Source organism: Hypanus sabinus, chromosome 16, assembly GCF_030144855.1.
Source record: "Hypanus sabinus isolate sHypSab1 chromosome 16, sHypSab1.hap1, whole genome shotgun sequence".
NCBI lineage: Eukaryota > Metazoa > Chordata > Chondrichthyes > Myliobatiformes > Dasyatidae > Hypanus > Hypanus sabinus.
The window spans coordinates 63,078,354-63,092,193 of NC_082721.1; the positions used below are offsets into that span (position 1 = coordinate 63,078,354).

The 13,840-nt window shown below is 45.2% G+C and overlaps 1 protein-coding gene across 5 annotated transcripts in view; it reads right to left on the reverse strand.

Annotated features, from left to right (window-relative positions):
- The window catches only part of carm1 (coactivator-associated arginine methyltransferase 1), an 88,825-nt gene that overhangs the window by 17,865 nt on the left and 57,120 nt on the right, over positions 1–13,840 (reverse strand). For all 5 annotated transcript variants that reach the window (XM_059991945.1, XM_059991944.1, XM_059991948.1 and 2 more), the window contains 6 exons: positions 13,570–13,660; positions 6,511–6,592; positions 5,692–5,777; positions 3,950–4,039; positions 1,633–1,770; positions 875–964 (listed from right to left, as the gene is read on the reverse strand). In XM_059991945.1, the coding sequence (XP_059847928.1) occupies positions 875–964; positions 1,633–1,770; positions 3,950–4,039; positions 5,692–5,777; positions 6,511–6,592; positions 13,570–13,660 (577 nt within the window). The remainder of the gene's footprint in view (positions 1–874; positions 965–1,632; positions 1,771–3,949; positions 4,040–5,691; positions 5,778–6,510; positions 6,593–13,569; positions 13,661–13,840) is intronic.

Genomic DNA, 13,840 nt, shown 5'->3' on the forward strand with positions numbered 1-13,840 from the left:
GCCAGTTCTTAATATTTTCATACACATCCTAATGTTCCACACAAAGACAACATACATTACGTGGAGATAATTAGTCACGTTTTAAATAAACGTAGAAAAACGTGAAATAGTCACTTGGAATTATAAACTCTTTAGGCTTCCTGAATTTTCAGCTTCCAAGGCAGGAGAGGGTGCTTGGGAAACATGATAATATAATCACAACTCAAAGAATTCAATGTGACTTCAGTGTTAAGTTGCACAGTGTTAAGATTCACCTCTTCCCAATCCCTTGCCAAAGTTACTGCTGTTTAACTCCAACAAAAATTATCACTTTGTTTCTGCAGAGCATATTCTTGGGCTTTCAGGGATTTCAGTTTGCTGTTTTCTTTAAAAAGTGTCCAGAGTAAGATATTTTAAATATCATTTTAAATTTGTCATCAAAATACTCTTCATTTAAAAACTAGCGGATGTGAGAATTCAATAGGCAAGAATAGGCATTCATCGATATTCACAGGATTGTAAGATGCCAAGGATATTCATTTTATAATTCAATGGCTCCTGTGGAACTATCGGAGCACAACATTTGCTGATTTCACAGGCAGATTACTTCTGAAATACAGATTAGTCTGACTTCTTTGCTATTTTCTTTGGCTGACCCTTGACATCTGCATTAGATTATCCCCCGTTACAGACATCTTCACTGACATAATCAGCATTACTTGGTTAAGTGATCTGAAGACTCGTTTGGGCAGTCTTGGATTGACAACTTAGGAGGAATGCATGCTCCTTTTAGAAAGCCAGAGTGAAGAGAAAGCAGGAGAATTCAAAGTATAATGTGAATAAATATTTCAATATAGCAAGACAAAAAAAAACAGCATTGGACTGCAACACTTACCTGAAAAAGGGATTCTTCAGGTCGAGTAGGTTACTAGATTTGGAACCAGTCTGATCTACCTGGGCTAGAATACTTATGTCATAACTTTGCCTACAGAAAAGTAAAACAAAATTCAATTACACTTAGAGGCCATAAATCAGATACAAAGTCACTGATGAGATTCATACTCAGTATAATTGATGTTATCCGTTTCAGGAACTATTCTAAATAACAAAACAGTTAAACACAGGCAGCTGCAAACAATGCAATGCAAAATGTATTGTTTAATTAAATCCTCTATGTAAGTGGTCCAATATACTTCTAACTAGCATCCTGACTTGTATTTTATTCCAACTTCTGCTGGATCCATTATAACTTTGACATTTCTCCTACTGCTACCATAATCTAAAATTCACATGTCTTCAATGTCCTCTCATCCCTAAAATTTCTCCTAACTGCACAACTCAGATATCTGAAAACAATTTCACTCCGATTTCTCTCATTTTTCAATGGTCCTGCTACCAGGAAAGGCACCTTCATCAACCTAGGCATCAAGCTCTAAAATCTTCTGTTCTACATAATATACTTATTATATATTACATAACACACACATATATTTTAAGGATCATAACTGTCCAATAATCTTTTGTGTAGATGAGAAATTTGGTTTATGTCTGTAATACAACTTTGATGTTTATGGCATGAAACAATTCATGATATAATTTAGGTTTTTTTAAACCCAATAGATTTAACGCTGATATTTATATGGCACAGCTTGCCTTTTATTGGCATTCAGCACGACAGTCCCTGAGAGAGTATCACCAGCCTTGGTGAAAAGTGGTGACTGAAGCAAACAGCGAACTTGGTACCAATGAGTCAAAGGTTCTGTTGGCGCGGTGGAGAGCCATACTGTCATCCTGAAAGTGACAAAATGAAGTCAGCACACAGCAAGAGAACAGCAGCACTGTTAAAACAGGATACAACACCTTAGCTTGTTATAAAATGATTAATTGTTTTAACAAATAGATCCAGTAATGGTTTCCATTATGTCTGTGCTATTTGGCCCAAGTATCTTCTATTATTGCTAATCTAGTCTTGTAATCTATCATGTGATTCTTCATATGCTCACAGACAAGAAATATACAGTCAGCCCTCCTTATCTGTGAGGGATCGGTTCCGGGACCCCTCGCAGATGCCAAAAAATGCGGATGCTCAAGTCCCTTATTCAACCTGTCTCAATGCGGTGGACCTTAGGACCCAGTAGAACCCCAGACCTTATTTAATCTGCCTCAGTGCAGTGGACATTAGGACCCAGCGGAACCCCAGACCTTATTTAACCTGTCTCAGTGAGGTGGACATTTGCAGCCAGCGGTGAGGCTCTGAATCCACAGTGTTTCTGTTCACAAAAATAATCACAATCACGATTGAAAATAAAGTGGAAATAATAAAGCGATCGGAAAGAGGTGATACGCCATCCGTCATTGGAAAAGCGTTAGGCTACAGTCGGTCAACGATCGGAACAATTTTAAAGAATAAAGTGAGAAAGCCCCTGCCCCGATGAAAGCTACAATTATTACTAAACAACACAGTGGTTTAATTATTGGGTTTTGGGTTTTTGATCCTCCACATCAACCAGGCACGGACTGATAGTGCACTGGGGAGCGATCTGTCACTGGATCGAACTCGGGAACTTCCATTCCTGAGCCCAGCGCTGAAACATACGTTCTTAAGTGTTTTATATGCATAGAAAGGTAAAATATATACTATATACCAAGACAAATGTTTGACTGACGTTAAATAATACCGGATGTACCTGTTCCTACTTATTTACTAAGAGAACTTCCGTTTTTTTTCGCTCCTGATCCACGATAACTTATGCACATCCTCCTGTATACTTTAAATCATCTCTAGATTACTTATAATACCTAACACAATGTAAATGCTATGTAAAATAGTTGTTATACTGCATTGACAAGAAAAAAGTCTGTACATGCACGAACACCAAGTGCTGGAAGAGCACTTCCGGGTTTTCTCGATTCGCGGTTAGTTGAATTCGCGCATACGGAACTCACGGATAAGGAGGGCCAACTGTACAATGTTTACAGATCTCCACAGCAGAAAATTTGAAGAATTCACACTTCAGTAAGTAAATTTTTCTTTAATTCCTAACTCTAGATTACCACATCAGAAAAAGGAGAAATTTTCTCAGCCTTCTGCAGAAGTCAAGATTAAAAATTGCTTGTCATTTCACGTATACAAGTGTAAAGGAGAACAAAATAGTTGTCACACCAGATCCAATACAGCAACAAAAAGCACAATAAAATAAAGAACACAGTAATAAAAACACAAGAAATATGAATACATAAGACAGCTTATATACATTGACTATATGTACATTAAGTGACACTAGGTACAGGAGTGTCTGTACATAAATAACTAACAGGAAATGATGAAGTAGTGCATGAAACTATTGTATTAATAAAAGGTATTAAACCAATTCCTTCCATGCAATGTAAAATAACTTTAACCTAATGAAGTCCCATGCTTCCTTCCAGCCCACATCATTTCACTGAAGGGTTGAATGTATTTTTGTCTGGCTACTCAATTTACAATTGATAAAAATTAGCTCTGTTTGTCACATGTACATTGAAACGTAGAGTGAAGGATTGTGCTGGGTCACCTGCAAGTGGCAAGTGTCACCATGCTTCCAGCAGCATGCCCACAATTTACTAACTCTAACCTGTATGCCTCTGGGATGTGGGAGGAAACCAGTTCAAACTCTTCACTGACGAGCTGAGGGAAATTGAACCCCAGGTTTACAGCTGGCACAGTAAAGCAATTGCACTAACCACTATGTCAATTGGGCTGATGTGCTTTCCAATTGACAGCTATAATACCAAAGCGGAAATGATGAACAAAGACTTCACTGAAACAGGTTCAAGGGGCTGAATGTCTTCTTGATAATTAAATACGATGATTCACTTTTCTAAAATGTTTACAAACGCAGCATCACACAATTCAAACTTCAAACACATTTCACTTTAAGTAATAACTGATCTAACAAATTATACAACTTCAAATAGAAAACAAACTCACTGAGATCCAATGAAGGCCACGTCAAACCAGAATGCCAAACCATGGACTAACCCTGAATGCAACATATGGAACTTGAATGGAATTTCTATTCTGAAAAAAGAAATGAGAAATTAAAAGAATTGAAACAACCAGGCCAAAAATCAATGTCTTATTACAGCTCAAGGTTCAAGCAGAATATTTTGCTTCCTACACACGCATGCACACATCACACACCCCAGCACACCCCCAAAAAGAAAAAGGGGAAAAGTTAGAAATCTAATTATAGTTTTACAAATGCAAGTTTATTATCTTAAAGTGGGATAAAAGATATCAGATGGTGTGCCTCAACATTCCAATATTGACTAGGCCAGATTTCCTACTCTCTGCTTTAACCTAAGTATAGCTACTCTTGTTAATGGAACTGCTAAAGGAGACTGTCAGAAATATCCAATTTATCCAAATCCACAATAATTATTAAAAAAGACACTGTCATAATACAGCAGTAAAATTCTTACTATGGAATCTATAAATGCTCATCAGAAGCTTTTATTCAAAGGATTTCAGTTGTGTGCACAACACACAGAGTGAGGGAACATTAAGTGATTAGTACAAGACATGTCAGGAACAACAGTAAGATCTGACATTCTTGTGCAACAGACCACAGCCAACTGCACTTGATGGGCAGTAATCATAGTTCTTCATATTATAGCATTTATGATATGACTGTTAGTGGAATCACCATTACAGTGAAGAACAGTGCCCACAAAGTGACAGAAGCATTTCTTCAGAGCCATCTCTTGAAAAGCTTGTCACATTTTAAAACATCACTCTGGATCAATTACATGGCTTATCTTGGGATGTTGTTTTTTCACTCAAGGTTTACCATGTAATTAAAGCCCTACTGATCAGGCCTTGAGGTGGTTCCTAGTTATCCATCAGGCTATCTGACACAGAAGAGTTAACAATGTCATGCTTCTGGTCAAGCAGGCCATGCTGAAAACAGTGGGGACCAAAAATAAATCAAGAGGATTGGGACTGCAGAACACCTGGATGATACTGGAGGCAAGTGGGACCAGCATCAGCTTACGGTATTTTAGCCAGGTATTAGACATGTTATGTAGCTAGACAGAAGTAGATCAGAGCAGACCTACTGTAATTTCACGAAAATCTGACCCCTCCACATTTTTGTAAAGGCAGACAATGAATGAGGTCACAACATATTGTGAGCACCTCTTTTGGCTCAATGTCACTTAAGATATGCTATTATGCTTATAAAGACTTACTGGTTTAAAAGAAAACAGCGAATAACAACTTGTACATCGTCACAATTGCCTGTTTACACACACAGATACAAGATTCAGCCATTCCCATTCTCACATCAACTTACCAGTGACTGCAGGGTAATCGAACTGGTCAGGCCTTCTGTAAACAAAAGTCGCCCACATAACCCTCACTATCATTTTGATTTAAGATATACCTTCTGGGTTATTTTCGTGAAATTACAGTACTTCCGCCCTTGTAATAACATTAACGGATTGGCTGTTGAATTAACCAGGGAATTTAGCAGTCCTGCAAGCAAATCCTGAATTCAGCCAATTGATTCCAGCCCCAATAAATAGAGGAGTTGTGTGGCGATGCTGTGTGACTGGTGCTCCGTCAGCCCTGTTCATTGAGACTCTCCAGCCCCAGACATAGGAGTTGTATGACGATTCTCTGGGACTTGTATTCCATCAGCACTGTGCACTCTGAGTTCGACATCTTACCGGTGCAAATCATTCTCTTCGGCTTCTAGAAAGTTCACTGTGTACTTCACCGACTTGGCCATTAGAATCCGGATATCAAATGTGTCCTTAAGAACAGAAAACGTGAAGTGGTTAATCTACAACCATTAGACTGGAAATGCAACAAACCAACTGAGGATCATTTTGTATTTAATGCACTAATTAATAGCCTTATTATATTAATTAATACATTATATTATAATATTGAAAGGCCTAGATAGAGTGGACGTGGAGAGGATGCATCCTTTAGTTTGGGAATTTAGTGTCAGACAGCAGAGCTGCAGAACAGAAGGACATCCCTTTAGAACAGATGAGAAGGAATTGATAGGTACTTGATTAGTAAGGGTGTCAAGAGTCATGTGTAAAAGGCAGGAGAATGGCATGATGGAATGGCAGACTAGACTCGATGGGCTGAATAGCATACCTCTACACCCATGTCTTGTATATAATAACAGAAATATTTTTAAAAACATAAATGTTCTTTCTGGCAAATTCTCTCACAATGTATTGGATGGGCCAAGTGGTTCCAGGAATATGCAACAGCTATATTTCATGGATGAGATGACAGAGCACAGTGCTGTCATGAAACCTGAATCATGGAACAGCATCCTGTTCAAAAACAACTCATTTATTTTAAAGGTCTAAGGAGACCAAAGTACAGTATTCCAGATTTTTTTTTTATATAAAAACTGTGCTGGAGAGGAACAAAGCCCCTGGTAACCTTTCTGACAACAGTTATCTAATTCTATGCTGGATGAAAGTTAGCAATAATTAACAAAATACACACATCAGCCCACTCACCACGATTGGCTGTTTGAAGTATTCATCTACAGCAGCGCCCCGCAGGGCTGATAAATCCACACCGTGGAATGACGGCTGATACCTGGCATCAAACACAGATACACCGATGAACAGAAATACACCAAGTACTGGACTGACATTGCAAATACTCCTTCTGATGAAACAAGAAATCCTAAGCCAAATTCCTAAGCAGATTGGGACCAGTAAAAATCTACAATAGTACAAAAACAACAAGTGCATGGATAGAATCCTATCCACATTTAAATTTCTCTAGGCAGAAGATTTGGTTAATCTCGGGTCTCAGAAAATCTTGCTGTTTACCCCTACAATGCTGCAGTTTTTTGGTGACCAAATGTATCACCACAGGGTGAAGGGTCAAGAACACTAGCATGCTTAATGTAACACAAATTGTTCATCACAATCACTACAAAATACAGTATTTATGGCATTTCCAAAAAACATGACTTTCCACGTCTTTACTAGTAACAGGAAACTGATAGTTCTGATAGACATGAGACGTATTTATATCCCCTACAGTAAACCTGTCGACAGCAGTGTAGGGCTGTACAGGGGCCAGACGTTGTGGTTGGAAATGAGGAAGCAAACAAACTGCTGTAAATGACAGACAAGATTCCACAAAGGAACATTTCCCTTTCTATTCACAGCAACAAATCTTGGATATAAAACAATTTTATAGTATAATGAAAGTGTATTCTCAGCATGGAGATGGAATTGGAATTACCCCATCACAGAAATAATTTCAAACGGTGGCACACAGAGATGCAGTGGCTTCCTTGGCTCCTAATAATGGTGTTGGTTTCAAAGTTTCCAGTCAGGGATTTCAGTATGTTACGCATTTATATTTAGTGTGTTTTATCTTATTGTTTCTTTCCCTGCCACAGTGGATCTGGAGTAGCAATTATTTCACTGCCCTTTACACTTGTGTACAGGAAATGACATTAAACAATCTTGAATGTTGAATTTGCTGGCAAACCACAGATTAACTTTACGTATAGAAATTGTGTGCAACTACCTTCCCAACTTACTGAATTCTTCTGGGGAAAATATGCTGGTGTAGTGGTGTGCTACACGCAGCGCTAAAATTACGACACGGAGTCAGTAACTGCAGTCGCAGAAAAAGCTTTATTCGAAAGCCTCCCTCAACCTGCCCCCTGTGGCGCAGAGGCTCCAAAGCTCTGTGCTCGCAAACTCCCATAGGCTATCTCCCTTAGCTGGAAAGCTGGCTAATTGTGAGCCGGTTCGGATGTGCCAGGAAATGGGTAGCCACATAACCACGCCCCCCCCCAGAACGGGCGATACACCCCCCAATGTCCACAGTCTGGGCCGGAACCTGCTTGGGAGGTCGGCCTCTGCGCCGAGGTGCGGAAACTCGACCGGTTGCGCCAGGTCCTCATGGGCCGGTTTGAGTCGGTCCACCGTGAAAACCTCCTCTTTCCCCCCAACGTCCAGCACGAACGTGGACCCGTTGATCCGGAGCACCATAAATGGCCTCTCGTATGGCCGCTGCAGCGGTGGCCGATGCCCGCCCCTTCGTACAAACACAAACTTACAGTTCTGCAGGTCTTTGGGTACGCAGGTCGGGTTCCGCCCGTGCTGTGAAGTGGGTATGGGGGCCAGGTCACCGAGCTTCTCGCGTAGTCTGCCCAGGACTGCTGCGGGATCTTCCTCTTGGCCCCGTGGGGCTGGTAGGAACCCCGGGGACGACTAGGGGCGCGCCGTATACCAACTCGGCAGACGAGGCGTGCAGGTTGTCTTTGGGTGCTGTGCGGATGCCGAGTAGGACCCAGGGAAGCTCGTCCGCCCAGTTAGCTCCTCTCAGGTGGGCCATGAGGGCCGACTTCAGGTGACGGTGGAAACGCTCCACTAGCCCGTTCGACTGTGGGTGGTAGGCAGTTGTGTGGTGCAGCTGAGTCCCCAAAAGTCTGGCCATAGCTGACCACAGGCTGGAGGTGAACTGGGCGCCTCTGTCGGAGGTAATGTGGGCCGGTACACCAAAGCGAGATATCCAGGTGGTGATCAGGGCTCGGGCACAAGATTCGGAGGTGGTGGTGTGATGCCTCTGGCCATCTTGTGAACTGGTCCACGATAGTCAGGAGGTGCTGCGCTCCGCGCGACACTGGTAGGGGGCCCACGATATCCACATGAATGTGGTCGAAACGCCGGTGGGCGGGGTGGAACTGCTGCGGTGGGGCTTTGGTGTGCCACTGCACCTTGGCCATCTGGCAGTGCATGCATGTTTTGGCCCATTCACTGACCTGTTTGCGGAGTCCGTGCCAAACGAACCTGCTGGAAACCATCCGGACAGTTGTCCGGATGGAGGGATGCACCAAGTTATGAATGGAGTCAAAAACACAGCGCCGCCAGGCTGTCGGGACGACGGGACGGGACTGGCCGGTGGTGACGTCACAGAGTAGGGTCCTCTCACCTGGGCCTATGGGGAGGTCCTGGAGCTGCAAACCGGAGACTGCGGTTCTGTAACTCGGAATCTCCTCATCTGCCTGCTGTGCCTCTGCCAGTGCCTCAAAGTCTACCCCTTGGGAAAGGGCATGAACGGTAGGGCGAGAGAGCGCATCCGCCACAACATTGTCCTTACCCGAGACGTGCCGGACATTCATCGTGTATTCAGAGATGTAGGACAGGTGGCGTTGCAGGCAGGACGACCAGGGGTTGGACGCTTTCGTAAACGCAAAGGTAAGCGGTTTGTGGTCCGTGAACGCGGTGAAGGGCCGACCTTCCAGGAAGTACCTGAAATGCCAGATTGCCAGGTAGAGCGCCAACAGTTCCCGGTCGAAAGCACTGTACTTGAGCTCAGGCGGCCGCAGGTGTTTGCTGAAAAACGCCAGGGGTTGCCAGCGACCTGCGATGAGTTGCTCCAGCACCCCACCGACTGCCGTGTTAGATGCGTCCACTGTGAGAGCGGTAGGGGAGTCCATTCTGGGATGTACTAGCATCGCGGCGTTCGCCAAAGCTTCCTTCGTTTGAAGGAAAGCGGCGGCGGACTCCTCGTCCCAGGTAATGTCCTTGCCTGGACCCGACATCAGGGCGAACAGGGGGCGCATGATCTGGGTAGCTGAAGGGAGGAAACGGTGGTAGAAATTGACCATACCTACGAATTCCTGAAGGTCTTTGATTGTGGTGGGTCGGGGGAAGTGGCGGACCGCATCTACCTTAGCGGGCAGAGGGGTTGCCCCATCTTTAGTAATCCTGTGGCCCAGGAAGTCAATGGTATCGAGTCCGAACTGGCATTTGGCTGGGTTGATTGTAAGACCGTACTCACTCAGTCGGGCGCAGAGTTGACGGAGGTGGGACAGATGCTCCTGACGACTGCTGCTGGCTATGAGGATGTCATCCAAATAGATGAACGCGAAGTCCAGGTCCCGTCCCACCGCGTCCATTAACTGCTGGAACGTCTGTGTGGCATTCTTCAGGCCGAACGGCATGCGGAGGAACTCGAAAAAGCCAAACAGGGTGATGAGAGCCGTTTTGGGGACGTCGTCAGGATGCATTGGGATTTGATGGTACCCTCGGACGAGGTCTACCTTGGAGAAGATCCGTGCGCCGTGCAGGTTTGCTGCGAAGTCCTGAATGTGCGGCACAGGGTAGCGGTCCGGTGTGGTAGCCTCGTTCAGCCTGCGGTAGTCGCCGCATGGTCTCCAGCCTCCCGTCGCTTTGGGCACCATGTGCAGGGGGGAGGCCCATGGGCTGACGGACCGCCGGATGATCCCCAATTCCTCCATCCTCTGGAACTCCTCCTTCGCCAGTCGGAGCTTGTCCGGGGGAAGCCGCCGAGCGCGGGCGTGGAGGGGTGGTCCCTGGGTCGGGATGTGGTGCTGTACGCCGTGTCGGGGCATGGCCGCTGTGAACTGCGGTGCCAGAACCGATGGGAAATCCGCCAGGACCCTGGTGAAGTCGTTGTCGGACAGCTTGATGGAGCCGAGGTGAGGGGCTGGCAACTGGGCTGCACCCAGGGAGAACGTCTGAAAGGTCTCGGCGTGTACCAGTCTCTTCCTGGGCAGGTCGACCAGTAGGCTGTGAGCCCGCAAAAAATCCGCACCCAGAAGCGGTTGGGCTACGGCGGCCAGTGTAAAGTTCCACTTCAACTGGCTGGAGCCGAACTGTAGCTGCACCTGACGGGTGCCATAGGTCCTTACTGTGCTGCTGTTCACGGCCCTCGGGGGGGGGCCCCGGTGCCCTGCTGCGGGTGTCGTAACTCGTCGGAAGCAAAATGCTGATCTCGGTACCAGTGTCGACCAAAAACCGGCGTCCCGATCTTCTGTCCAACACATACAGGAGGCTATCTCGATGGCCAGCCGCCGTAGCCATCAGTGGCGGCTGGCCCTGGCGTTTCCCGGGAACTTACAAGGCGGGCGACAACGGCGGGCATCTGCGTCCCACCGCTGGTGGTAGAAGCACCAGCGTTCGTTGGGCCCCCCACCCCTGGGGTTGGCAGGCTCTGCGTCCGGGCCTGGACTCTTTGCTGCTGGGACCGTGGCTGGGTGATCTGTGTGATGGACGCCCCGCTCACCTTTTTGGCATGCCACAGCAAGTCCGCCCTGGCTGCTACCCTCCGGGGGTCACTGAAATCTGCGTCGGACAGCAGCAGGCGTATGTCCTCGGGCAGCTGCTCCAGGAATGCCTGCTCAAACATGAGGGAGGGTGTGTGTCCGTCGGTCAAAGACAACATCTCATTCATTAAAGCCGATGGAGGTCTGTCGCCCAAGCCATCCAGGTGCAGTAAACGGGCAGCCCGCTCGCGCCGTGAGAGTCCGAAAGTCCTGAGGAGCAGGGCTTTGAATTCCGTGTACTTGCCGTCCGCCGGGGGAGACTGTACGAACTCCGCGACCTGGGCCGCTGTGTCCTGGTCGAGGGAGCTCACCACGTAGTAGTAGCGGGTGTCTTCTGAGGTGATCTGGCGAACGTGGAATTGGGCTTCGGCTTGCTGGAACCATAGGTTCGGTCGCTGTGTCCAGAAACCCAGCAGTTTCAACGAAACCACATGAACAGAGGCGGCGGCGGTCATTTCTGGTCCAAAAATCGTTTGGACCGTCGGGGTCACCAATTGTAGCGGTGTGCTACACGCAGTGCTAAAATTATGACACGGAGTCGGTAACTGCAGTCGCAGAAAAAGCTTTATTCGAAATCCTCAGCCTCACTTTTAAGTCTCCCTCAACCTGCCCCCCGTGGCGCAGAGGCTCCAAAGCTCTGTGCTCGCAAACCCCCGTAGGCTATCTCCCTTAGCCGGAAAGCTGTCTAATTGTGAGCCGGTTCGGATGTGCCAGGAAATGGGTCGCCACACTGGTTTCACTGGAGGCAGGGGGTTCTTTTGAGTTCAGTTTCCTCTGCTCTTTAAATAGTCCATTTTCTGAGTAAATCAAACTAATTTGCTCTTTTTCACCGGACTCAGCATTGTACAGATTTTCATAAACAATTACATTTCAGTGTTTCTCCTCTCCCACCAGAAAGGAGCTATTCTTATTTTCAAAAATAATGCAACGTTGCTAAAACTTGTCAGCAGACTTCATAACTCAGACTCCTAGCAGCAGAGGAACTGCCAATCACAGATGGAACCCATGCACATTTTCAACACAGGTTGAGCAGTTTCTTTGCCACAGCAGGTGCTGGTGAAGGAACTACACTGTTCCACAAAATACTGAATTAACTTGCACTTGCTGAGCTTTGAATCCACTCCAACATTTTGAGCTTGGAATTGGGAGTTTGTTCTTACTAAATGTATTTTCTGTATATTAATAGGCAGATAGGAACCATTGCAAAATAGTGTAGGGAAAAAAATCAAAATATTGCTTAATACTGTGGAAAATGTAAATCTACAGATGTCAGGAGGAGAGGTAAAGTGCATACCGTTACTGGAAAATGAACTTCTAAAGGAAAGAACTATATTATTGCCTAGAGGTGTAAATACCAACTCAGTACAGTGACAAAGCTATTTCAAGAGTGGAGATAATTGACATGGGAATCACATTAATTCAAATCTGTGAACTCCAATGGGATTCCACGATCAAACACATCATTCCCTCCCCCTCACTGATTTCCACTGGGATCGCTCCCTACGCAACTCCCTCGTCAATTCGTCCCTTCCCACTGATCTCTCTCTTGACACATCCTTGCAAGCGACACAAATGCTACACCTGCCCTTACGCGTGCTCCCGCACTACCATTCAGGACCCTAAACAATCCTTCCATGTGAGGCAACACTTCACCCAAGAGTCTGCTGGGTCATATACTGCGTCTGATACTTCCTGTACATTGATGAGACCCAATGTAGATTGGGAGATCACTTCACCGAGCATCTAGCAAAAAGCAGGATCTCCCAGTGACCACTCTTTTAATTCCAATTTCCCATTCAAATACATCTATCCATGGCTTCCTTTGGTGCTCTTCCCCCATTTTCTTTCTTCTACGGCCTTCCATCCTCTCCTATTACATTCTCTCTTCTCCAGCTTTATACCTCTTTCACCAGTCAACTTCCCAGCTCTTTACTTCACCCTCCCCTTTAGCTTTCACCTATCACCATATGTTTCTCTCTTCCCTCTCCCCACCTTTTAAATCTACTCAGCTTTTCTTCTCCAGTCCTGCTGAAGAGTATTAGCCTGAAAAGTCAACCGTAATCTTTTCCATAGATGCTGCCTGGTCTGATGTGATCCTCCAGCATTTAGTGTGTGTTCATGTGAATTCATTGCTGGGAAAGAGCAGATTCGTAATGTCATGGGTAACAACTCCCCATTAGTAACATCATGGGCGGGGGTGGAATTATGGTGTTTTCATTGGGAGTTTGCAGCTTCTTTTGCATGTTCAGAAGTATCTTTGTAAATGGATCACTGAGCAAATTGAACATCTTGCAGCAACATCAGTCATACTCACATTGGCAACAATGCCGTAAGTACACCTTGCTTCCCAAATGTGCTCTCTGCATAACATTTCAATAGAAAGTACTATAAATGATTACATTGTAAGCTTTCATACTGAACTATTATCTTAATGTTGCTCATTACCCACACTATAGCAAAACAACAATCATACCAGAAGTTTGCTTTTGTAAACTGTTCCATATAAAGCTGTTCATCTGTGAAGGGTGCAAGGTGAACATCACCCAGAGTTGGAAATAAGTTACCTGGAATATATACAAATAAACATTAGTCATCATCACTAAATTCATCTGGATTTTTCTATGGGAGCATCCTGATAGCACAAGTAGTTGGAATTGTTTCAACAATAGTAGAATGCATCTGAAGTACATTTGTGTCTTTGATCCTACCACACCAGACCTCCCACTTGCAAAAGTGGTGGATAC